Source organism: Prionailurus viverrinus, chromosome F2, assembly GCF_022837055.1.
Source record: "Prionailurus viverrinus isolate Anna chromosome F2, UM_Priviv_1.0, whole genome shotgun sequence".
Classification (NCBI taxonomy): domain Eukaryota; kingdom Metazoa; phylum Chordata; class Mammalia; order Carnivora; family Felidae; genus Prionailurus; species Prionailurus viverrinus.
The window spans coordinates 63,912,741-63,939,777 of NC_062578.1; the positions used below are offsets into that span (position 1 = coordinate 63,912,741).

Here is a 27,037-nt window from a genome sequence, read left to right on the forward strand (position 1 = left end):
CTTCCCTCGACACACATAACCGTATTATTCCCTTCCCCTCCTTGTTGAACTGCTACTGAAAAGGATACACCCACTGTTTTATTAAAGGCTGGATGTCTTTGCCAGAGACATTTGAGATGGATTTCAAAAACCCAGATGTGGAAACCAACATCTGACTCCACATATGTGACTGGAACTTCTGCGATGAAGCAGTACTAGCCAAACTTAACAGTTTATTGAAAACCTATAATGATGAAAGCATCGGTTAGTAAGTCTGCATAACATAATACCTGTTGCCTTCAATTCTGTACTTCAATACCCACTTTTATTATGACTTTACTATAGTCAATTACAGAAGAGAGTAATTTCATATCTTACTACAACATAGGTGAGTTCTAGTTAAAGACTATTAGCAATAAAAGCATGCAAAGATTTAAACAGCCAGACTATGAAACTATTCTTTAACATAACTCAATTTTAACAACATCCTGGCCAAATAATGAACACTGTTTTTCAGGATTATAGTAACAATAGGTACTACCCATAATTTATTGTACCACGAGCTTTATAAAGACTATAAACATTATATTTAGCAAATTGAGAACATCCATTAAGATTTATACAACTCTGCAAGTTTCTTTATGGACCACCTCTCATTAACTGTCCACTCTACAGGCAAGGTGAAGGACATAAAAGATTAAAGAAACTTAATTTTAAGGCAAATGTAAAATGCCTTTTAAAAAAAATTACTAAAAAGTTATTTTTCACTCACCTTTAAGAATGTTATCAATGGAAGAAAAATTGCTGAACATTCATAATACATTTGGTTTCTACTACTTCAACCAGTATATCTCAAGTATTTACACCACAACTTGCTTAAAATATATGGCAGAACTTAAGAGCAAAACTCACTATCTTTTAGACATAGGTTTCCTTTTTTCTCTTGAAAACATTCTAAATGGCACTTCAACCTTAGTAATTTATGTATCTATCTATCTAACACCCACCCACCCACCCATCCATCCATCCATCCATCCAACCAACCAACCAACCAACCAACCATTTGGTAAGCTCCACGCCCAGCACAGAGCCCAACATGGGGCCCAATGCAGGCTTGTACTTACAACCCTGAGATCAAGACCTGAACTGAGATCAAGAGTCAGATGCTTAACTGGGGGCACCTAGGTGGCTCAGTTGGTTGGGCATCCAACTCTTGGTTTCAGCTCAGGTCATGATCTCAGGGCTTTGTGAGTTCGAGCCCCACATTGGGCTCTGTGCTGGCGGTGTGGAGCCTGCTTGGAATTGTCTCTCTCACTCTCTCTCTGCCCCTCCCCCACTGGTGCTGTGTCTCAAAATAAATAAGTAAACTTAAACAAAACAAAACAAAACAAAACAGTCCGACGCTTAACTGACTGAGCCACCCAGGCACCCTTCATCCTTAATATTTTAAATAATGTTGGAAACAAAATCCTATGCATAAATAGGTTTTACCTCCATCCTCACATTCTAATTTTATAACCTCAATAATTCAGCACTAAGTGGTTAAAATACTGATACTCATTCTACATCTGAGGAAATGCAAACAAAAAGCACAGATTACTTAGTAAGCAGAGAGCTAATTAGTAACAGAATTCTTGCTATAACCCCAGATGCCCTGATTCCTATTCTACAGAATAGTATTCAGATTATCACATATAGAACACATCTTGCTTTACAGTTAAATCCTTAACTTTAACACTTACTTGTAACATGAATTCCATACTGATCCTATTTTCAATCAATCTCATCACAAGGTGAGCTTTACACTGAAACATAGTGTAGTATTCCCAGGAAAGTGTATGTGGATGCTTTATTGAAAAGTGTAGATGAGATGCTGGACTAAAAACATAAACAGATTTACTTAATAAAACAAATTTTAATATTAAATATACAATAAATTTCATGATCACATCAAGATAATAAATCAAAAACCTCATGGGAATGACTCAGTAATTTCCTTAGCATGACAGCAACACAACTGGGAAACTTCTAAAAATAAACTTAACTGGAAGAAAATTATGAAGTTGCATGAAAAAACATAAAGGAAAATCTGAATAAAAACACATGCCACGCTTCTAGATTGGAAGACACGACAGTATAAATATCTCAACACTCCCCAAATTCATCCTTATAATCAATGTAATTCTAATATCCCAAGGTTAAACCATACACACACACAAAAAACCATTCAAGATGGATTATACATATCAAAAACAATTATAAGAGTACTGGAGTAAGAAAAAAAAATTCTTGTCATATTTCTAGGGTGGGAAAAATCTTCCTAAAAATATGTAAAATCTTGAGGACAAAGACCAGACTACGTAAAAATTTTACATTCTGAAATGATAAAGAGATCATCAGTAAATTAAAAGAAAGGTACAGTCTAGGGGCACCTGGGTGGCTCATCAGTTAAGCATCCAAATCTTGACTTTCACTCAGGGCATGAACTCACAGTTTGTAGATTCGAGCCCAGCATCCAGCTCCACACTGACAGTGCCCGTCCCCACCCTCCCCCATGTGTGCTCACTCTCTCTCTCTCAAAATAAATAGAAATAAAATAAAAGGTACAGTCTAATGAAAAAAATTTATGACATATATGGACATTTAAGATGCTTAAAATTTTCCACTATTTTAAATAATGCTGTAGTGAATACCTTTTTATACATACGCATGTATTTCTGAGTGGCAAATGTAGAAAGTAGAGGGTTTTTTTGACAAAGAGACAGAGAGGGCACAAGTGAGTGAGGGGTGGGGAAGAGAGAAGGAGGGCTCACCCGAGGGCTCATGCTCACCCAAAGTGGGGCTCGAGCTCACCCGATGAGGGACTCAAACTCGCAAACCATGAGATCATGACCTGAACTGAAGTCAGATGCTTAACTGACTGAGCCACCCAGGCACCCTAGACAGTAGAATTTCTATATGACAACATAGCTAGAAGCACAACTATTGAATCTAAAAATTATCTATTTAAAAAATTTGATTGGTACCAACAAATTACCCTTCAAAATCCAAATTACACTCTCACGATCAATGTGTCAGAGTAGTCATTACATTTCCTTAAAAACATGACATATTGAAATTTAAAATATTTGTCATTTTGATATTTACTCAATAATATGTATATGATCAAACTACATTTTGTAATGTCACATATAAATAAAGGCACACACACACACACACAAAGGCCTGGAAGCAATATACCAAATTTATATCATCGTTATCTCCAGGAAGAGGAATGAGTGGGCGGGAGGTATATTGCTTCCAGACTTTTTTTTTGCCTTTAAAAAGTAAACATACAAGAGCTAAGTAAATGGGCAGAACCAAAGCAAAAGCATTTCATGTAAATAATACGTATATACAATGGTAATGCTCTAATTATGTGCTGGGAAACAGCCATATAGCAGGGAGTCAGGAGAAGAAAGTGAAAGACACTAACATTTATGAAGCTTTTATCTCAAGTAATTCTCACAGCCAACCTGGTTAAGATGGACTATCACTGTCATTTTACACATTAAAACACACATCCAGAAAGGTAAGTGATCATAAAAATAATGATAAAAATCCCAAGTTTATCTAACCAAATGTCTAAGCTTTCCCACGAACTTAATCTTAATCTACAACAAAAAAAAAGGCTACTGGTTATACAACTTCAGGTTTCATAACCTTTATGGTGCTTTTAGACACTTGGGCAGTCTGGTTAATCCTATGGGCCCCTTTCGAGAAACTGCTTTCACATGCACAAAATAAAACATATAGGGGCGCCTGGGTGGCTCAGTCGGTTAAGCGTCCGACTTCAGCTCAGGTCACGATCTCGTGGTCCGTGAGTTCGAGCCCCGCATCGGGCTCTGGGCTGATGGCTCAGAGCCCGGAGCCTGCTTCCGATTCTGTGTCTCCCTCTCTCTCTGCCCCTCCCCCATTCATGCTCTGTCTCTCTCTGTCTCAAAAATAAATAAACGTTAAAAAAAATTAAAAAAATAATAATAAAAAAATATAGTATTACAAAGAAAACCAATTATAATGAAATGCAGTTATAAAAATAGTAAAACATTATTATAAACCGATATATACATGCTAGTTTATTAATGCATTAAATAAGATCTAGCAGTGGTCTATTATAGTAATTTTGAGGTGGTGATAATCAGTGCAGAGTATTTCAAAATATCTGCTAACAATTATAATGTGACAGGAAAAGATCTATCATTTCTACTGTTTCTTTTTTTTAACGATTACTACCATTGACCGTCACAGCATTGTCTGTTGCCTACATTCATAATTAAAGAAAACATAAAATTTCATCTAATGGCTAGTGAAAATACAAAAAAAAAAAAAAAAATTCCATCCAATGCAATCCACATTCCCTTAGGGAATCACTAGAACAAACAAGATTGCCTGCTAGTACCATTATTTTGCTGTAAGTGGGTCTCTTCTTTACAGAGACTTTTTACACAACAGAAAGAAAGGGAGAAAAAGAAGGGAAGGAAGGTCAAGAGGGAGGGAAGTAAAAGGAAAGCAGAGAAAAAGCAAAGAGTACATAAGTGTCTAGGTAGGTGACCACTCAGATAAATAAGGAGGATGTTCTGATGTTAAAATTATCTACGCAGACATAAAAAAAAAAATAACCTGTGGTCTATAAGCAAAATACTTGTTTCCATTATTTTTAAACTTTTCTGAGAGCAATGCGATATAGTAGCATTAGGAAATTAACATGGAAAAGAGAAGTCTTATATACTTTAAGAGTCTTTCTTTAATGTTAAAATCCACATATAGCCACCACATCAGTAAAAACAGTCAAGTAAGGAAAGGAGTAATCAGAGTGTTTTTGACTTTGATATTATTACATGATATTATTTTGGCCTGTGTGGGCCTCAATACACACCCCAAGTTATAAACCCATAACAGAAGGTTTATAATATCACCTCTGAACAACAAACATACTTATCCTTCTCTTTTCCTCCACCAAATATGGGATGTAATAAAACGCCACCAGTTTTTAATTCATACGCCACTATTTTGTCTAGCTCCTAAAAAAGATAAAAATAGGAGTCAGTGAAGAATTCTTTACATATAAAATTTTAGAACTGAACTGTGATTTCTCATTTCCTGGAATCAAAATGTAAATTTCTTAAAATAAATTAAATGTATTTGTAAAGTAGTTTATGTTCTTATAAACAAAGCAGACTACACAGCTGGCTCAATAAGAGAGCCAAAAAGCCTTCTCTACTTTGTGACTTCAGGGCTGGCCGGTAGCCTGGCATTTTTTCCTAATGGCTCTTCCCAACCTCTCTGACCTGTGTTCCAAGTTCATTTGTATATTGTCTATATTTTGTTTCTGGTGAGGATTTAGGCAAGTAAAAAGAAATGGAGATAAAATTTATGTCAGGTATCTACCATTTTAAAACTTCTCCATCTTCTCTAATATGACACAGATCAAAGTGAAAAAAAAAAGACAACAGAACTGTTAGAACTCAAGACTAGGGTAAATAATATATAAGCAGTATTACAGAGGTGGTAAAAATCATAGTGAAGTGGTTAAAAGCCAGGTATGAATCCTGGCTCTACTACTCACTAGCTGTGTAACTTTGGCCAAATAATTCAACCTGTCTGTGCCTCAGTTTCCACATCTGTAAAATGGAGGTAATAACAGGGTAGTTTGGAAGATTAATATAGCTAATATATAAAATGTTTATAATAGTTCCTGAAACACTGTAAATGCTATACATTATTCTTTTTTTCTTCATTAATAGGTTTTGAAATGAAGAATGGACTCTTCCAGTTTAGATGTATGAATTCTTTTATAGTTCCAGATACTTGAAATCCTTTGCAATTACCTTTTGGCTTACTTGAGTCTAGGTTTGGATGATGGAGATACATAAAATGACAAAAGGGAAAGATGGAGGGGTCTATTTCATAAAGGTATTAAGGGCTGAAATTTTTTCCACCTGAGAAAAAAGGAGCTAAGTACAAAATGAGTAAAATCTATATACATATGAACAGAATGGGCTAGGCAAAATACAGTTGAATTTTTTTCTTTTTGGCCAAATCTTTAAATAATAGAAAAAAGATGTATCAATGACAGAGAATATAAGTGCACTGAAAGACCAGCCAGCATATAATAAGCACTTACTATGTACAAGACACCATGTACATTACACGTATGGTATCTCACAATTCCCATCTACGCCCCTTATAAGGATGAGACTTAGATTAACCAAAGTCACAAAGCTTATAAATGTAAGAGGCAGACCGAAAAGCAATCTCAGAATCTGCGCTCTAACTCTAAATAAATTTAGGAAGCATAGGGTTATATTACAAATGGCTACTATGAGGAGCTTGGATGTATCTAATGACTAATCTGATGTAAAGGAGTTTAAATACTCTCCTGTTTAGCAAAAAATTCTTTAGAAGTCAACACTAACACTGGAACTAGATAAAACAGACCATTAGTCTTTCTTAGTACAGTAATTTTCATTTTGCTGGGAAAAATCAGGCACTTTCCAATGACAGTACTTTACAATTATTAAAAGTAAAGGACAAGTGACTTGTAAATCAGGAGAACATTAACATGTCTTGTTGACTTCTAAATGGGTAATGGATCAGGCATTTTTTTACCTCTTTAATCCAGTGGCGGTATTCATTAACACCAAAAGTTTTTTTCATCCAAAGTCCATAAATATAGCCAGAAATTCCCTTCAGTACCCATTCATCAGACCTAAGCAAAAAGTCAAAATATATTCTTTTAGTAATAAAAATTTTTCAGATAAGGCCAAATAACAGAACAAGTTATAGTGTGTATTTTTATGCCTTTTAAAAAAATTAAAATAAAAATGAAAAGAAAAATTTAATAACAAGATATTTGGTTTAACCACTTCCTCCCACCGAATTCTACTTATCCATTCACTACACTTTACTCACATCTGACTTCATCTTTAATTAGGTGACTGCTTTACAGTCTTATTTCAAGTAATGTACCCATGCCTGTGCTCTGCTTCCCCCTTGGCCAATACTTCTGCCTCCAAAGAAGTAATTGCCCAAAGCTGGGACTGTACTGCTCAACTCTTAAAGTCCACATTTGCAAACCCTATGCATAATTATCAGTGGGATTCCAAGATCTAAAGTTTAATTACTTAATTTATTCCTTGGTTTCTCAATAGGAAAGGCAATTAACACCATCCATTCATCTTTCATTCATATCCATTCATTCATTCATCCATTCATTCATTCAATCATTTTGCCTACCATGTTCCAGGAAGTGTTATTCATTGAAACTATGTAATTTTAGAAAAATTACAAATCAAGAGGTCTTACCCTCTGCCCTTTCCCTGCCAACAAGTATATTCGTGCACTACGTATAGCAGAGAACAATCACAAAAATTAATTATAATCTTACGGGAGTTTCATGTATTTCTCCAAATTCACCTCAAGTTAATCAAAAAGAAAATAAAGTGTTCTTATCTCTTACTCCTTTCAAGTGTATTAGTACAAAGTTAAACACTAACAGGAAAATCCCTACATCATTATCACTATTGTAGAGGACTGTTATTTTCCTTTATACATGATGTTTAACATTACCAATTACACTCAACATGGACATTAGAGTTCCAACGATAGTTTTGTGTACATTCAAGGTCTTTTTTCTACAGTACTCATTCAGTTTCCTAAGAAATTACTGCTTTCAAAATTCTTTTAAAATTGTAGAACTATACTGAACTGATAGCCAAAAACTTGGGATGAAATTTACACTAATTATTTTTTTCTGAATATATATATATATATACACATATATATACATATATATATATACATACAGAAAAGAAAATGCAGAAAAAGAAAACAAACTTTCCCAATTCCTCTTCTCAGTAGTTGTTAAACTATGAAATTACTTACCAAGACATTCTGGATATGAAACATCCAAAAAACTGCTGGGCCAAGGACTGGGCTAAACACCTTCTAGTCAAAGGTGTCTCATCTATAATCATGGCACTATGTAAAAGATTTGTGCTGGAATTTAAAAGAGACAGCTAATTATAACCAAGAAAGAAACATGATTCAGTCAAAATAAAATAATCACACTTTTAAAATAAGAAAATTCAAGTTAGACATAAAAAAACAGATTACACTTCCAAAAGCTATCACATCTTTTTAAAATTCAGCTGAAATCCATAATCTTAATTAACTTTTGCCTAAAGCAAGGACTGCATTGTTTCCCATTCATTTCTGTGAAAAAAATATAAGTACCATTTTCTGGGAGAAGGGGAAATTATCATTAGCCAGAAATGGATATGTTCATCAGAAACTGATTTTCCTATGAAGGGCTCTTCTAAATTCAAAAACCTTTTGCCAATAATAACTATTAATTTTTTTTAAGTAAGCTCTACACCCAAAATGGGGCTTAAACTCACAAGTCAAGATCAAGAGTCACATGCTCTACCGACTGAGCCAGGCAGGCACTCCTATTAATTTTTTGTGCTCCATTGTTTACTTTCAAATACACTGACCTACAAGATCTTTCTAACACACTCCAGAGAGAATACAGGGGCCGTATTATTACTGCCATTTTACAGATGAGAAAATTTAGGCCCAGAAAGGGTAAAATCATTGAATCTAAGATATAATATTTATAAATCTAGAACCTTACAAAAAAAAAAGAAAAAAGAAAAAAAAAGAAAGGGATAAAGTGAAGACGGGTATAAGAACAAAATAAAGTTTTCTCTCTTTTTTAATTAGCAGACATTTCTGTCAACATCAGTAAATTTTTTAAATGATGCTAGGAAAAATAACCCATTAGACATCCATTATATAACTTGTATGATTTTTTTTTTTTTACATGCATAGGCAAGAGACTAAAAAAAAAAAATCTATGAAACATTACTATCAGCTATATCTGGATGAAAATAATAGAAGTCTTTTGGGTTATTTTGAAATTTTCCTTTGTATGCTTTTCTACATTTTGAATTTTAAAACCATTCGATTTTCTATAAAGCCAACCATATTTAAAAGAAAAAAGTTTGAAACATATCTTAAAGTTGATCTGTCAACAGGGTAGCCTGTCTTCACATCATTACCCTCATTTGGGCATTTCAAATCTTAAGAAATACCAACCTAAATATACTCATAGAAGCATAAGCAGCCACTTCAACATAAGCCTCATCGATGAATACTGTCTTAAAACAGGAGTATGGGTATCGACATGTAAGAATTTCTTCATAAAACTCAAAAACTTCATGAAGATATGACGTAGTATGTTTAAGCAGTGGAAGAAGTTGAGGTAAACAAAAATGAGTAACCTGAAAATAAAAAGCAGAGAAGATTGATCATTAAATGAAAGTTTAATTTTAGTATTTTAAATTTCCCAAATGTCCAATTGTAAGGGAAACTTCACATTAATATAAATCTTAACAAATTCAAGGTAATGAGAGAAAATGCTAGTATGAAATTAATAATTACTTTTACTGTTTACAAAACATTCACTGTACTTGAAAACTAAAATCATGATGGATTATAAAGTCTGTGAAACGCTTAGATTCAAAGAAAATACAACTTTGGTTCCAAATTAAAATTTCTTCTGCATAACCACACAAAACAAGAAAGATTTAAACTTCCATAGCTTATTGCAAATCCACCTTTGATTCATAAATATCTAACCTAGTGAATATCGCACTTATCATAGTACTATTTTAATAATTAATAGTTAATATTAATCATACTACCTTCATTACATATAAAGAGCAGTTCCAGTAGTACTCCTAATATCTCAACCACATATTGAAAGCTATAGGGAAGCTTACTGGTAGTTAAGAGATGTGAAATACCAGCAACGGAAATTGTAATTCTGATCTCCTTACTATGTCACATCCCACCTTGGATATGGCCACTTGAATATCATATACCATCTCATCCCATACTATGATTCTGTGCCAAATAAATGGTATCAACAATGACAGAGATCACTCTGATTAGAATGACTTAGCAAAGTTTTATGCTGGAGATTAAATCTGAGCTAATCTTTTTGGATTGGACAAAAGTTTGATAGGAATGAAAAGGTCAAGTAGACATCTCAAAGTCAAAGACAGAAAGAAATATGGTATGGTCAGGAAAATCTACAGAACTATATTGAATATAACAAACAAATAGGAAAGTAATGAGAAAAAAGCTAGAAAGGAAAATTAGGGTCAAATTCTAGAAGATGCTGAAAGTCATACTAAAGAGTTTTTTTTTTTTTTACTTAAAAAAAATTTTTTTTAACATTTATTTATTTTTGAGAGAGACAGAGACAGAGTGCAAGCTGGGGAGGGGCAGAGAGAAAGGGAGACACAGAATCCGAAGCAGGCTCTGGACTCCAAGCTTTTAGCACAGGGCCTGACACAGGACTCAAACTCATGAACCGTGAGATTGTGACCTGAGCCCAAGTCGGCTGCTTAACTAACTAAGCCACCCAGGCCAGCTACCCTTTTTTATAATGTGTATTTATTTATTTGGATTGAGAGAAAAAATGCCCATGGGGAGGGGCAGAGACAGAATCCCAAACAGGTTCCACACCGACAGTGCAGAGCCCAACATGGGGCTTAACTCACAAACCGCGAGATCATGACCTGAGACTAAATCAGGAGTTGGGACACTTAACCGAATGAGTCACCCAAGCACCCCTAAAGAGTTCTGACTGTTGTAGGAATGTGGAGGCAAGGGAAGTTTTTAATGTATGATAAAAATTATTCTAACAGCATTAGAACAGATAGACACTAACATACCTGAGTACTGAACATCTATGTATGATTAATGGTCAAGGGCCCAAACTACATCATAACGAGCACTCCTCTTGGTATACAAACAAAAACCGAAATATTATTCATCAGAAAAAGATTCACTATTAAAAAAACCTACATGACAGCAAATCTGATAATGCAGCAAAAACTCTTTATTTGAGACAGAGAAAGACTAAGTCATGGTTTCGTTAAGTACTCAAGAAAAATATTTCTTAACTATCATTTACCTTTCTCCCATCCAATGGCTCGGAGTGGGAAAAAAAAATCCTTCCAAAATACAAAGTAGGTACTAGTCAAATGTTGATTTTACAGTTGATCATTTACCAAAGATAATAAAATTCACCGCCAATCTTATCAGTGAATATACTTTTAAGAATCAACGTCACGCCAGCAAAAGCAAAACCATTCATAAAATACCCTGAATATTTTCCATGAGTGACTTTTATAAATCTTGTGAGTTTCAGGAAAGCAAATTAAGAACAGAGTGAGGAGCTTACCGACAGTCTAAACCTAACTGCCCTCAATTTTTGCTCACATAACAGAAATACTGTTGAGATATATATATGGTCACAATATAAGTTTTATACTAAGAAAAAAAAAACCCTAATATTGAAAATGTATGGGACTAAGAATAAATAAAGAGAGATTCATTCAAATGTTACTTTAAACACATACAGAAGTAGAGAGGGTCAATAACCAATACATCACTTCCTAAACTCCAGAAGTCTCATGCTTGGGGAGGCCTCAATGCACTAATGGGTCTACCAATTAACATACAATTTGTGGCAAGATATGGAAGAAAACTGCAAGAAGCTTTCATGAGTATGTGGACTAGAATTCTAAACTCTGCCTCAGCCTTTTCTTTTTTCCTCTGTATATGCTAAAGTGAGAACAAATCTTGTTCTTTAATTTTGAAATTGTGGAGTGTTTCAGGTTCCAGAGATGGGGCTATAACATTCATAAACATAAACCAAACAAAAAGATGACATAAATACAAATTAGTTACAGAAATCAACCCACATACTCTAATCAAGGTATACTTGGGGTGCCTGGGTGGCTCAGTCATTAAGCGTACGACTTCAGCTCAGGTCACAATCTCGCGGTCCGTGAGTTCGAGCCCCGCGTCAGGCTCTGGGCTGACCGCTCAGAGCCTGGAGCCTGTTTCAGATTCTGTGTCCCCCTCTGTCTCTCTGCCCCTCCCCCGTTCATGCTCGGTCTCTCTCTGTCTCAAAAATAAATAAACGTAAAAAAAAAAAAAAAAAAAAAAGGTATACTTGAAGCTCTTTTGGAACACTAAGCTCTCTGTTGGAAAAAAACCTAAGACTTTAATATAACATTTTAAAAGGAATTCACTCAAGAATTCACATCATTAAATATATCAGATAAAAAATCCTTTTCTGTCTAATGATATTCTGGATAATAGAAAGAATAGTTAGGAAAAACTTAGCATTTCATTACTATGCTTCCTTTTATCAGGAATGAAAAGCTGGGAGAGAAAGGAGCAAGAAGCTATGACTCACCTCGTGCATATATGGATCTACAAGTATTTCAAAAGGTCCAATGGCCAAAGAGATATTTGACGCAGCTGTTGGAATGGTGAGCATATAATGGAAGGTCTTCTTCCTCATATCATGGGTATATACTGTCTCCACCAAATCTCCATTGGAAACAGCCACCATTGCGGCATCTACCGTAAATTCTAATTTCCATGTACATAATTCAGAGTATGAATCAACGCATGGGAACCAAAATCTAGAAAAAATATCAAAAGTGTAAAAAATATAGTGAGAGCGTAACCTACATTGTTTCCCCCACTTATAAGTTTGTCTAACTTTTATAGAGTATGTGTAAAAAGAAACTTAAGCTATCTGCCTGCTGAAGCTTGTTACTGTGCAACTTCAGACTTTGATTAAAGATAGAAACTTTTTGGGGTGCTTGGGTGGCTCAGTCACTTAAGCATCAGACTTCGGCTCAGGTCATGATCTCACAGTTCATGAGTTCGAGCCCTGCATTGGGTTCTGTGCAACCAGCTCAGAAACTGGAGCCTGCTTCCGATTCTGTGTTTCCCTCTCTCTCTGCCCTTTCCCCACACACACTCTGTCTCTCTCTCTCTCTCTCTCTCAAAAATAAATAAGCTTTAAAAAAAAAAAAAAAAAACTTTTCTCCACATATTCTTTGGCAATATTAAGAAAATATATCATGTGATACAGCCAGTTCAAATCCTTAAAAAAGGGGTAGGCAATTCTTGGCTTCAAACTTCTAAATTAAAAACTATTTTCATTTGCATATTCACATTAGTTTTTATATAGTATTCATTACCAGAAACTAAAAAAGCTTACAATAAAGTTGTAAAAAACACAATATGCAGAATCTAATCCATAAATTAGAAAACTGTTTTGGAGAATGGGATTGGGATGCATGACATAAATTCCAACAGTGCTAGCAAAGCCAGACAAAAAATTTCTATTCCACATTCTATCAAGGTCAGGTTTTACTACATGCCAGGGTCTATACCTGATACTGCAACACAAAGAAGTATGAGACATCATCCTTGGCTTGAAGAAGTTAATAATCTGAGGATTATTAATAACAATCTGAAGAGAATACGCATACTGTAATATTTCAACAATATATAGTGAACTACTGAGCTTTGAGAATGAACTACAATCACACACAGCAATGAAGGAAAATCTCACTACCATGGTGTTGAACAAAAAAGGCCAGATAAAAAGAGCATAATGCATACACTTCCATTCATATAAAGCTCAAAAGCAGGTATAATTAAGCTATATTACTTTAGAAATCAGAATAGTGGTCACTGTCGGGCAGAAGGATATGAGGGAAGCAGGTAGTGACTAGAAGTGAGTAGGAGGTGGGGACTCTGCAATGCTGGTAATGTTCTTTTTCTTGATGTGAGTGTGGATTACACAGGCTTATTCACTTGTGAAAATTCACTGAACTTTCCTATTTACAATTTAATTTTCTAGATGCCGTTTTACTGCAGTATAAAGTTAAAAAAATAATGAATTGGGATGATTTTAGAACAGTCTCTTTTTTGAAAAGTAAAGACAAAAGGGAAGACACAGGACTGAGAAGGAATGACTAGTGGAACAAAATTGAGAAGAAGTAAATCTGAGGATGAAGCTCATACTTCTCAATTTACACTAAACACATGTACTGCATATACATACAAAAAATTCAACTGAAAAATGAAATTAACTGAAATATATAAGAATAATCTACCTTGTGGAATTTTGATACCCACAAGAGAAAACATGAGCACCTCTCTCTGCCATACTTCCCTCAACACTGGGTACCACAAAATGAAGACCTCCTTTTGGCTGATCCAAAGAAAAATTGATGTGTATCTTTAGGACCTTTAATTCTGCAACAAATAAATATACATATACATTGATACGTAAATATATAATAAGGTAACAATGGTCTATATAGCAAGGCACTAAACATAAAACGAGAATTAAAAGCTCAGCTTTAAATGAAAAATCACACCACTTACCCTACTTTCAGCTCTCACCTTTTCTCCACCTATATTAACTCAATAGCCTGCCTCCACTGATGTCCTTCCACTCAATTCTAGTCACTGCTAGCTGTGTTCTCCCAAGATATAACTCAGGTCATGCCATATCCTCCTCCCAACTTTTCTGACAATGCTATACTGTCTAAAGAAAAAAGTTCAAAACTACCTATCACATAGGAAATTTAAGGACACTTAGGATTCAATGCAAAACAGTAAGGACTTAAAAAGTCCCCCACATTGTTATCCCTAGTTGACTTTGGGGAACAGGAGGAATAGGGAGTGAGTGGGAAAAGCTACCCAAGAATTTATGTAATATGTTATTTACATTATCTTTAATTTATACATAACAAATACATGTTGCTTTTGTAAGATTTTTAATCTTATGAAAAAGAGGTTTCTTTTAATTTCCCTCAGACCATCACAACCATATGGACTATGTCCATTCCCTGAACATGAAATGATAGCCTTCTATGCCTATCCCCCAAAAGTGGGCAACCCTCAACCCCCACCAAACACACGAACTATTAAAGAAAAAATAAAAAGCAAAAACAAAACAAAAATGTCTCACTTCCTCATCTTTGTTAATTTTTATAAGGCTAAATAAAAGTAGGCAAGTTATGCATAACAATTATAATGGCTGTGACTTTATCCAAGAGAAAACAAAGATTTAGAAATAATAAGAGTGTGCTCAAAAGTGCACAGTGGGTGTTAGGAACCCTATGTTCTAGCACTGATTTTACTACTATTTAGTGACCTTCAGTAGGTCACTTGCTGTCTAGACTTCAGATTATTCTTCTGTAAAAGGAAAGAAGTGAACTAGGTGATTTTTTTAGGATTCTCCCCACTGTAACATGCTCTAATTTTAAATTGATTTGATATTGCGTGCATTCTCAACTCTTGACAAATTGTTCTATCCATCCAATATTTTTTATAACTTTCACTTTAAAAAGAATAGTGAATGAGTTGTTTTTTGTCATAGCCCTTAATTGCTATTTTCCTATTAACCAGTGATCTTTAAAAAAAAAAAAAGAGCTTCCAACTTCTGTATATTTCAAGTATTAATTTACAATTATGACATCATTAATTTTCATGTAAAAGTTTTCAGTCACTAAGTCTAACATGATTTTATTGTATAGTCAATATATTTTTGGTGTTTTACCATCAACATGTTTCCATAACTCTGAGGGAACCTTAATGCAAAGTTCTCCATTTCCTGCATCAGGATCCACAGCACTAACTGCAGCAGCATAAGCATTGGAAAAATAATTTAGATTTCTCCTGGGAAAAAAAAGAAAAAGAGATGTTTTAATAATAAGCCAAACATTTCACCAAGTATTTTCTTCAATATTTGGTAGCATTTGTTTGTTAAGCGTTGTATCATTTTATATAATTTATGAGAATGCTTTCTGGACAAGTAACTATTACTCATCATGACAAAACCTACTAAATTATAAATACGATATCATATATAGCAAATTCGCCAATGCCATGTGATTATTATAATTACCATATCCTTCATTAATTTTGGAATGTCAAAGTCACTATACATTCCTGATAGAAGTGAAAAGAACATATGCAAAATTGAAGAAGTATTCTTTATCAATATGGCAAACATTTCAATCGATTCCACAAACTATGATCTGACAGAAATTAAGATGTTTAAAACAAGTTAGGATGGGAATCAAGTCCTTAAAATGTAGTACTGCTTACCTTTACCCCCAGTGCCTGACAATGTAAGCTTAAAGGAGGGAAACTTTTGGCTGCTTCACTGCTGTACCTCCTATATGCCAGGGGGGTATACTCTATAAACAGCTGTTCAATAGTTACTTGGCCTTATTTCCCACTGGATGAAAACAATACACATAAGTCTTATGAAGTTATTACAACCCTGTTCCCATCCAATTTTTAAATTTTATTTCATTAAAAACACTTTAAATGTATACTGACATATACAGATCTCCCTCAACTTAACCATGGTGTTTTGTCCCGATAATCCCATCATAAGTTGAAAATATTGGAAATTGAAATGAATTTAATACACTTAACCTACCAAACATCATAGCTTAGGCTAGCTTACCATAAACTTGCTCAGAACACTTATATTAGCCTACTGTTAGGCAAAATCATCTAACACAAAGCCTATTTTACAATAAAGTGTTGAACATCTCAGGTAATTTATTGAATACTATACTCAAAAGGAAAAACAGAATGGTTGCAGGGGTACAGAATTGTCCTAAGTATACAGATTATATAGCCTCGTGATCATGTGGCTGACTGGGAGCTGAGGCCCACTGTACAGCTCCATATAGGTACCACATATTTCTAGCCTGGGAAAGAAATCAAAACTCAAAATTCAAAGTACAGTTCCTACTGAAAGTGTATCACCAACTTTGCACCATCATAAAGTTGAAAAATTGTTAAGTTGAACTGTCTGAAGTTGGGGGCCGTCTGTACACATATTACATTTCCTCACTGAAACCTGTTTAAAGGAATACGTAAGAGATGGATGAAAGAAAAAAGACAAGGAATGATAAGAGCAAGATGAAAGACAACTCCATGAGCCATATTCTTGCTGAGCACCTTTATATTGATCATCTTGCCATTAGATGAATCCACGAAGTAAAGTCAGTCACATTTCACTAGCTCAGTAAGTTTTTAACTAGTTAAAAAACAAGTGTAATATACAGTACAGAGACGTTATAGGAAAAATTAAATGGGAAAAGGGCCATTAAAGAAAACAGTAAAGTTATGCACTCTTAACCTGACAGAAGCCATTCCTCTCCCATCTCCATGTCTCTACTGATTAGGAAGGATTAGGAAGGATTTTAACAACTACACAACATAAGGCTCTGGAAGCAGTGAAACAGACTTCTCAATAATTTTAACAATTTCTTTGTTAGATAAATATGTAAAATAAAATGTGCAAGAACTACAGGATCACAATAAAAATGAAGGTTTTCACATACCATCTATATTTTTTAAATTATCATACAGTAACTCTCTTTCCTTTGGTATATAATTCCATAAATTCTTACACATGTACAACCACCGCCACAATCAGGATATAGAGCAAGTCCATCATCCCAGAGTCCCTTGTGCTATGCCTTGGAATCATACAGAACATGATTTTTTTTGTTACTTTTGAGAAACACTCAGAGTGTGAGCGGGGGAGGGGCAGAGAGCGGGAGATACAGAATCCGAAGCAGGCTCCAGGCTCTGAGCTGTCAGCACACAGCCTGATGTGGGGCTCAAACCCACAAACCGTGAGATCATGACCTGAGCCGAAGTAGTGCACTTTATTGCCTGAGCCACCCAGGCGCCCCTGGAATGCGACCTTTTGAGGCTGGTTTGTCTCATGTAGTAAATCTTTGAAATCCATCTCAAGCATTACACATATCAATAATTTGTTCCTTTTTATACATACTGAATAGTATTCCACTGTACAGACTGGACCACAGATTATTTATTGTTATTTCATTCAGCCACTGAAGAACATGTGGGTTGCTTCCAGCTTCTGGCTACCACAAATAAAACCACTATGAACAACCATGTATTAATTTTTATGTGAATTTAATTTTTATTTTGTAGTACAAATACCTAAGAGTGGGACTGCTGAGTCAAATGGTAAAAATATGTTAGCTTTGTAAGAATATGCCAAACTGTTTTCCAGAATGGCTATACCATTCCACATTCCCATCAAAAATATATAAAAGTGCCAGTCACTCTGCATTTTTGCCAGCACTTAGCCAACGTACTACCTAATTTTTTTTTAATTTTTTTAAAAGTTTACTTAGAGAGAGAAAGACAGAGACAGAGTGCAAGCAGAGAAGGAGCAGAGAGAGAGGGAGACACAGAATCCGAAGCACGCTCCAGGTTACGAGCTGTCAGCACAGAGCCCGACGCAGGGCTCGAACTTGTGAACCATGAGATCATGACCTGAGCCGACGTCAGACGCGTAACCAACTGAGCCACCCAGGCGCCCCAACATACCATCTAATTTTAAAGACTACTTTGTATATCTACAAACTGTAGTTTCTTTTTAAAAAAAATGCAAAAACATGAAATATGAAAGATAGTTGAAGACACCATAATTTCCCCCCGGTTATCTGTAAAATTCAAAAATAAAAAACAATCATTACATAAAAAGCCAAATTGAAACATTACATATTAGACCACTCAGGGTTTTTTTTATGGGAAATTATTCTCACTTAATCTCCTCATTTCCTGAGAAAAGGTAAAGCGGTCCAAATAAAATGGTGAGTCACCGTAAGTGGAATCTACTGGAAAGCCAGTTATGAGGAACAATCTTCTCATGGTTTGGATTTCAGTGTTTCCTTTCATAATATGAATCAAATATGTTTCTTTTCATAATAACATCATAAAAGCCAAAAATTACAAGACAAGATTAGAATAAGTATTTTCAATTTTCAGAATAATAGTGTCCTTGTCCTATAACACCACCATCTCCAACCTCCAGTCTCCAACCCCATCCCCTCCTCAAGGAAACAAAGAGACAAGTAATGTTGTAGAAGATATTGAAAAACTAGTAATTTTCTCTAAGAATTTATTATAAGCATCCATATTAAAATAATGTTTTAATTCTTTGTCAGTAACATATACTTCTTAAAACTCAGGGGCAGGTTTTGTGAACGCTTAAGATTCAATTATTGGTAAACCCTTTCTCTCTTTTAAAAATATTCATGGAAGCATAATACACATCAGAAAAGCATATATACTCTAAATGTACACCTCACAGGACAAAAAGAGCCAGCATGCAGAGCATGAACAGAACTTTACCAGCCTCCCAGAAGCCCTCTTATAATCACTAACCAACCCCACTTTCCACCACCAAAGGTTACCCATTATTCTGACATCTAATGTGACAGATTAACAACTTCATATACTTTCTCTTGTATCTGACTTCTTCTACTCAATGTCTAGCCTGCGAGATCCAGACATACTGGTGCATGTAGCTAGTGGTCATTTATCTTGTCACTGTTTAGAATTCCAGTGGTGTGAGAACATATTACAATCTATCTTCTACCACTGATGAGTCTTCAGGTAATTTCCAGTTCTGACTATTACAAATGTTGCTGTGAACAATTTTGTACATATTTTTTGGTGAACATATGAACACATTTCTACTGAGTATATACTAGGAGTGAGACCTACACTAATCATAGAGTATGCACATATTCAAACTCAATTTACACTTCTATCAGCAGTGTTTGAAAGTTTAGTTACTCTATATCCATGTCAATACTTGGTTTCTCTTCTCTTTGGTTCTGATAGTTTGCACACAGAAAAAAAAAAAAAAAAAAAAAAAGCCAGCCAGCAGGAAAACCCATTTTCTAAAAGTGAAACCAATACCAAAATTAATAAAGATGACTTTTTAAAAATAATTAAAACAACATTTGATATGATACTATGAAATAAGGATTCTTAGAGAAAACTCTACCGTAACAGGTTTTTCTATGAAAAAGTCTAGGGGATTTCAGTCAAGCTCAAACTTGAGTGAACTACTCAAAGCAGCCATCTCTGAAAGGCTACTGTATTTCAAACTGTAGAAACACTGAATGCAGATAAGGATAAAATGGCTCTACTGCTATGCATGTAAAAATTAATCCAAATAGGAAGAATTATATCTAGTTCTGGGGTTACCACGTTTAAGAAGAAACAATGCCAAACCAGGGAACATTCAAAGGGCAAGAATGGTAACAAATTTGGGAAGAGTTTTAGATAAGGAAGGGTTGAAAGTATTGTGATTCTGTAGACTGGAAAAGAGAAAACTTGGGGGAAAACAATATTTAAATTGGTTAAGTTTGTGAATATTATAACAAAAACTGTAGTTTGATGTAATAAAGAACTTCCTAGCTTTCAGAAAAATCAAAGGGATGCTTGAAAATACAGTGAGCTCACTCACAGGTCATATCTCGCGGTCCGTGAGTTCGAGCCCCGGGCTCTTGTGTTGACAGCTTGGAGCCTAGAGCCTGCTTTGGATTCTGTGTCCGCCCTCCCCTCCCCATCTCTTCTCCTCCCCAACTCATGCTCTGCCTCCCTCTGTCTCTCAAAAATAAATGTTAAAAAAAATATATAGTGAGTTCTTCAGAGCTAGAAGCATTCAAGCAAAAGGTGAAACAGTATAGGAAAAAATTCTTGCTGAAGTTTCGACTAAATGAACCTTAATGTTCCTCCAACTACAACAAATTAACCCTGAGCAATACTACCAAAAATAAGTAGCAGTGAGGCATTGTGGCTGAGTTAAAATATAAATATCCATATTACTTAACCATAATTAGTAAAAGAATCAACTACTTTTACTATATAATATTAGCAAAATAACATTTAAAACCTCTGTAGTATAAGTCTGTATTAAAAAATACAGGACTTACAAAAAATTTTTTTAATAGCAATTAAAAAAAATCAACTCCAATTACTCTAAAAATCATTCTAATCACTCAATAGCTACTTCATTTATATCTCAATATTGGTCATTTCTACAGCCACTCCTTAGTGGAAATGAATACTAACGACAGGAATTAAACTGATTCTTGGAACTTGGGAACACTGAGGCTTTTCAAGCAAAATAGAAAAGATTTTCTCAAAGTGGGAAAGTCTATCTAGGGAAGGAAAAGAAACAAAGGAAAGAGATGTCAGCACTGTAGCCTATCCATCCATAGAAACAGCTTCTCTGGCAAAGTCCGTATTTATTTTATTCTAAGAAGAGAAAATTGTAGGAAAAAAAAAATCAATCAAAAAGCTCCTATAGGGAAAACTATAATTTATCTACAATACATAAGATTCAAATACAAAATATATTTAGAGAAAGTGTTGAAATTATTTTATTGGTAGACAAAAAAAAAAAGAGAATGCACACACAAAATATATTTGGAGAAACTGTTGAAATTATTTTACTGGCAGACAAAAAAAAGAGAGAGAGAGAATGTGCGAGCAAGCACTTAAATAGATGTTACATAAAAAACAGGGTTTTTAATTGCTGGCACAGGTAATTTAACAACTCCACTAACGTTTGGTTGGATAAAATAGGTAGAAATGTCTTTCAGTCTCTTATCTAAATGTTTCTCTTCCTTACATTCCCTCTGCAGTTCAAAGATGCTGAATCTCAACCAAGGTAAGCACACTCTTTCCATCAAAAACAGGATAGCCTGGTATCTTAAGTTTAAAACAAATAAGAAGATGTGATTAAGTAGTACATTACTTCTTTGAATGTTAGGACATTCTTATATGTATTAAGATCAAATTTTATCACAGAATTTAAGTTTAACTTTCAATTTCAAAACTGTTATACTTAATTTGTTTCAACTGTAGTGTAAATTTTATTGGTTTATTAAAGAAAGTTACTTTAGAAACAAGAAAGGTAACAGAAGTATCTAGGGACATGCTAAAGACCTTAAGTATCTGACTTTCCCAAAGTTCTCTAAAAATAATGTCATCCAGAAGAAAGATTGTTCACATTTAACTGCTAAGAAAAGCAGTATTTCTTCTGAATAACCCGGTATCTTCTATCTTGTGTCTTATCAATCATATAAACGAGTGTTTCCTCTTAGGTAAGGCAACCAGAAACATCAAAACTAAATCTATAATTTTCCTGTAACAATTGTGCAATAACTTAACAGTGTGTACACACCATCCTACGCTTTTTCACTCTCCATGCTAATTCCATTAGCCACTTTTTTTAAAACTGTTGTCTACTAAAATTCTAAAACCAACCTCAAATCCTCTTTTAAACCAATCAAATAATGAACACCAGCAAAAAATAACTAATGTCATCCCTCTTTAAAAGTAATCAAGATTCTAGAGCTTGGAAGAAAAGCAGGGGTAGTGAGCAAATATTTACTAAGTGACCATGGCTAAAAGAGCTGTTTCTAACTGAAAAGAAAAATTATAATATATTCTACCTTTCCCAATTTCCTAGCGTAACGTTTGAAAAGACTCCCCTTTTTACCTTTCTTTTCTTCCATTATAACGTTATAAGTGATGAAGCATCTTCCCTATCACTAGAGAAATTCTTTAGGAGATAAGATCACTTCAAAACAAACAAGGCAAAAAGTAAAAGCTTGTTTCCTCAACAGACGTGGAAACCATCATTCCTGTCACTGTACTGCCACAGAGTATATTCTCTGAGATCAGAGCAGAAACAACAGGTAAAGCAAATGTGCAAACACTGTTCTGTGACTGGCAGATGGAGAGCCTACTTGACCTGTCGTCAAATGCAGAGTTCTAGTGTCAACTGCGGAGCTATTCCGGACTCTAGCAAGGCCATGGCTTCCCTACCTGCTCTGCTTTCCTACCTGCTCTTTTACAAGTGCCTTTTCCATACATCAGTGGTATATATTTACTACTCTAAGGGCAGGTCATTTTTTTTTTCTGGGGGAAAAAGGAGGAAGATGATTTTGTAATAAGTGTTTTTAAATGAGTTCTACAAGTGTAGCTGAAAAAGCAATGTAATTTCAACAACTCAAGTTTGTGAAATGGGAAGTTACAGGAGTAATTCAGAGATTCCCCGAACTTTTCCAACAGCATATTCTTTTCTCTTCCCTGAGTCTGAAAGATTCTAAACCAATGATAACTGGGACCAAAAATATGTCTAAAGATAAGCCTCCTGTCTCAACCCTTGTAAACCCTTAAGGCAATGGCTCATAGGCATTAATTAGCCTCTCAGAATCACCTGGCACACTAGTTACAATACAAATTGCAGGGGGGCACCTAGCTGGCCCAGTTGGTAGAACACACAACTCTTGATCTCGGGGTTGTAAGTTGGACCCCCACGTTGGGTGTAGAGATTACTTAATAAAATCTTAAAAAAACAAAAACACCACCAAAAAAACCCAAAACAAATAAAACACAAATTGCAGGACCAAATCCCCACTTTCTGATTCAGCAGATCTAAGGCAATGCCTGGGAGTCTGCATTTCTAACAAGTTTCCAGGTGATGCTGATACTGCTTGTCTGGAAATCACACTTTAAGAATTGCTGCCTTAATGCAGCAATTAGTTAAAATAATATCTTGACTAAAAACAGTTTATAATTAAGGTTTGGCACCCTACTCCAAAACAGAGAATCATGGTTGAATCCAATGGTTTCTAAACTTTGAAAAAGCAAGTGCCCTCAAACATAGTTCACAGTACTTAAATTAATACAAATATTACTGGGCACAATGAAGTAAAATACTAAAAAGAGCCTTAAGAATAGTAAGTAATCCTATTTGCCTAAAGGAATAATTCAAGGAAAAAACCTTATTTATGCCAAAATATTCACTCAACATCACTTACGATCTCAAAAGCTGGAAATGACACAAATGCCAAACAACTGGAAAACAATCATGCAAACTATAATATACTGAATAAATATTATCTGACCATAAAAATGATAGAGAGTGAAGACTATCATATGTGGAAAAGTGGAGACAAAGTGTTTAAATGAAAAAAGTAGAACACAAAACTGCTCATAACAGCATGTTTACTGATAAAAAACAAGGTTTTTTATCAGTAAAAATGTAATATTTAAAGTGAAGTAGACGTAATATTTAAAGTGAAGAGACACCTAAGACATAGTATTTTTATATGACATTCAAAGGCAGTCAAAGTATTTTATAAAATATTCTGAAGTAGTCTCTGCTCTAAGGATTACAACAACCACCTAACCCATTGAAGATTAATGTTAATAAAGTATTTTTTAAAAATATTAAAAGTAGAAAAATGGCTTAAAATTGTTTTTTAATTCTCAGATAATACTTCTTCAAAACTGTAATCTGAAGAAAGAAAACTCAGTAACTTACTATGTTGGGGAGAACTAGTAAAATTTCTTGAACCAAATATGCAGAGAAATTATAAAAAATTATAAAAGAAATTATAAAAAAAACAGAAATTATAATTAGGAAAAAAACTGGGATTCAGAGCCTAGTAATAATCTAAGAAAAGTACTTTGAAAAGATTAATCCAATAATATGGGGAATATATAGCTGTTAGAAATATCAACTTTAAGGTATAAAACTTACTGTTTTGATTCATTGTGACAGACTTCCAAGGTTGGGTCATTATAAATAAAAGCAGCTTCTAAATCATTGATCCTTACTCGGTATATTCTACACTGTTTGCTGTTCAACTTGATTCTATTCAAGTTTGCAACTGTGGGAAATATAGTCAGTTCCACGAATCCCTGCAATGATAAAGAATAATAACTTTGTTATAATTGAGACTGGTAGGTTTTAGAATATTTTTTTTTATTTCTACTACTTATACTTACTTATACCACTATTTCTATTACATTCCAGAGACAGAATCCCAAATAGCTACATATATATGTGTTCTCTGAGTATCTTCATTTCAAACACTATTGTCCTAATGAATGAACAGGTATGAATTATATAGACTTTATCTTCTTGGTGATTCACATTCACCATCAGTGAAAACTGGACCATCTGCCAGAAAAAAGTAAAAGGACTCACACTCTCAAATACAAGGCTTTCTAGACAGACTGGAACTCAAATAGGGAAGAAGAAAAAAAAAAAGAGCAGAAAGAGAATCAAAACCAGTTTGGTGAGTAAAAAGAACATGGCCTTCCAGGGGCGCCTGGGTGTCTCAGTCAGTCAGACGTCCGACTTCGGCTCAGGTCATGATCTCGCGGTTTGTGTGTTCGAGCCCCATGTCAGGCTCTGTGTTGACAGCTCAGAGCCTGGAGTCCGCTTCGGATTCTGTGTCTCCTCCTCTCTCTGCCCCTCCCACACTCATGCTCTGTCGCTCTCTCTGTCTCATAATAATAAATAAACGTTTAAAAAAAAAAAGAAAAAGAACATGGCCTTCCAAAATGGGAATCAAATGGGAAAGATGGGTCAATGGAACATGACACATATGTCCAGTGTTTTTAATATGATGGGTTAAAAAACTGATATACTCAAGTGTGAAATATGGGAAGGCATGAAATAGCATTTCAAGGGCTGCAAACTGAACAGGAAAATTTCAGAACCTGCAACACAAATAGCTAAGATGAAATGGAGGCAGCAACCACAGAGGGCTCAAGTATAACCATTCTAATGGCTTTAGGGAGCAACACTGTGTGCCAGATGTTACACTAGATACTTTCATATGTTCTCTATGAACTGAAAAAAGTACTACTTTACGCTTTTTACAGATAAGTTAACGAAGTTAAGAAAACTATGTAGGGGCGCCTGGGTGGCTCAGTCGGTTAAGCGGCCGACTTCAGCTCAGGTCACGATCTCGCGGTCCGTGAGTTCGAGCCCCGCATCGGGCTCTGTGCTGACAGCTCAGAGCCTGGAGCCTGTTTCAGATTCTGTGTCTCCCTCTCTCTGACCCTCCCCTGTTCATGCTCTGTCTCTCCCTGTCTCAAAAATAAATAAAAACATTAAAAAAAATTTTTAAAAAATTATGTAATTAATAAGTGGAGAAATGACATTCAAATCTACATCTAAACGATTCCAGTGGAATCCTACTATACCATGTTTCTTGTACAGGGCTTTAAATAACATGCAAGATTTTTTTTATAAAACACTTAGCCTAACTGCTCAAAAGCACAGAGATTCTGCAGCCCTTTTTCCCCACCACTTCCCAAATAAGAAGACAGCCATACATCCATAAATTAGACTCTCTACACAGATCTGCATGGTAGCAAATAAGAATAGAAAGAGCAGAGGCCAAAATAGTGTTAATGAAAAGCTTTGTGTTTAAAGGCGTAAACTATCAGCAACTGGAGGGCAAAAGACCAAAATTCTTTTAATTAGCCTATCAGCAATCCATTGACCAATCTACATAAATAAGCTTGGATCAGCTGAAAGCAAGCAAACAGAATCAAAACAGCAAAAGTGTACTGTAATAGAAAAAATTATGGAAAGTGCTTTAAGTCAATAGTTAGCTTACATGGGTGGGGATAGAAGAACAGGATTTGGCTTTCTTGACTAAGGTTAACAATAACAAAACAGTGAATGGAGTATATTTCATGAAGATAGGGAAAGCCCAGTCTCCTCATATCATCTGGTCTCTGACACCACCTAGAGCCCTAACCTCTATCTGCCTGCAACATTCAGACCCATTAACTTCCACAAGGCTCCACTCTCTGTCATCCTTGGCCACTGGCATTACTGCAAGCTTGTCTGGTCATGTAACCTCTCACTCTCTTCTCCTTGCTCCTTGTTCCCTCCCAACCACTTCACAGCTGACCACCTTCCCATCCTATTCTAAATAACCTCCCCTGGGCCATTCAACCCTTTGAAAAATTCCTTCTCTACCTTCCAGCCTTAGATGAAATGTCTCCTGAAACCCCTTTGACAAGAAGCTACTTATTCTTTCATTCGCTGTAAATTAGGAGAGGGGAAAACAGAAAACCTTTTAGTTTCATGTGCTACTCTAGACCACTCACAGAATCTTATAGCATATGCTATAAGAGTACGGGCAGTATGTCATTATTAAATACATGGTTTACGGGGTGCCTGGGTGGCTCAGTTGGTTGAGTCCAAGTCTAGGGTCTAGAGCCCTGCGTTGGGATTCACTCTTTCTTCCTCTGCCCCTCTCTCTCGCTCACTCTCTATCCCTAAACTAAAAAAAAAAAAAAAAAAAAAAAAAAAAGTATGTGTTCTGGAGGTAAACTGTCTGCATTCAATTCCAAGCTCTACCACTTAGTGAGTGTATGATCTCGAGTTACTTACTCTAGCTCTCAGTGTCTATTTCCTCCTCTATAAAACAAGAAT

The 27,037-nt window shown here is 35.1% G+C and overlaps 1 protein-coding gene across 4 annotated transcripts in view; it reads right to left on the bottom strand.

Moving 5' to 3' along the window:
- TAF2 (TATA-box binding protein associated factor 2) overlaps positions 1-27,037 on the bottom strand; it is a 95,386-nt gene that overhangs the window by 60,376 nt on the left and 7,973 nt on the right. For 2 of the 4 annotated variants that reach the window (XM_047842193.1, XM_047842191.1), the window contains exons 3-12: positions 24,335-24,495; positions 15,476-15,594; positions 14,022-14,163; positions 12,299-12,530; positions 9,118-9,302; positions 7,903-8,016; positions 6,628-6,727; positions 4,954-5,039; positions 1,722-1,857; positions 69-223 (exon numbers count right to left, since the gene is read on the bottom strand). In XM_047842193.1, coding sequence (XP_047698149.1) covers positions 69-223; positions 1,722-1,857; positions 4,954-5,039; positions 6,628-6,727; positions 7,903-8,016; positions 9,118-9,302; positions 12,299-12,530; positions 14,022-14,163; positions 15,476-15,594; positions 24,335-24,495 — 1,430 coding nt within the window. Of the gene's footprint in view, positions 1-68; positions 224-1,721; positions 1,858-4,953; positions 5,040-6,627; positions 6,728-7,902; positions 8,017-9,117; positions 9,303-12,298; positions 12,531-14,021; positions 14,165-15,475; positions 15,595-24,334; positions 24,496-27,037 lie in introns of those variants that run through there. The other 2 variants (XM_047842194.1, XM_047842195.1) reach the window with 2 other exon arrangements.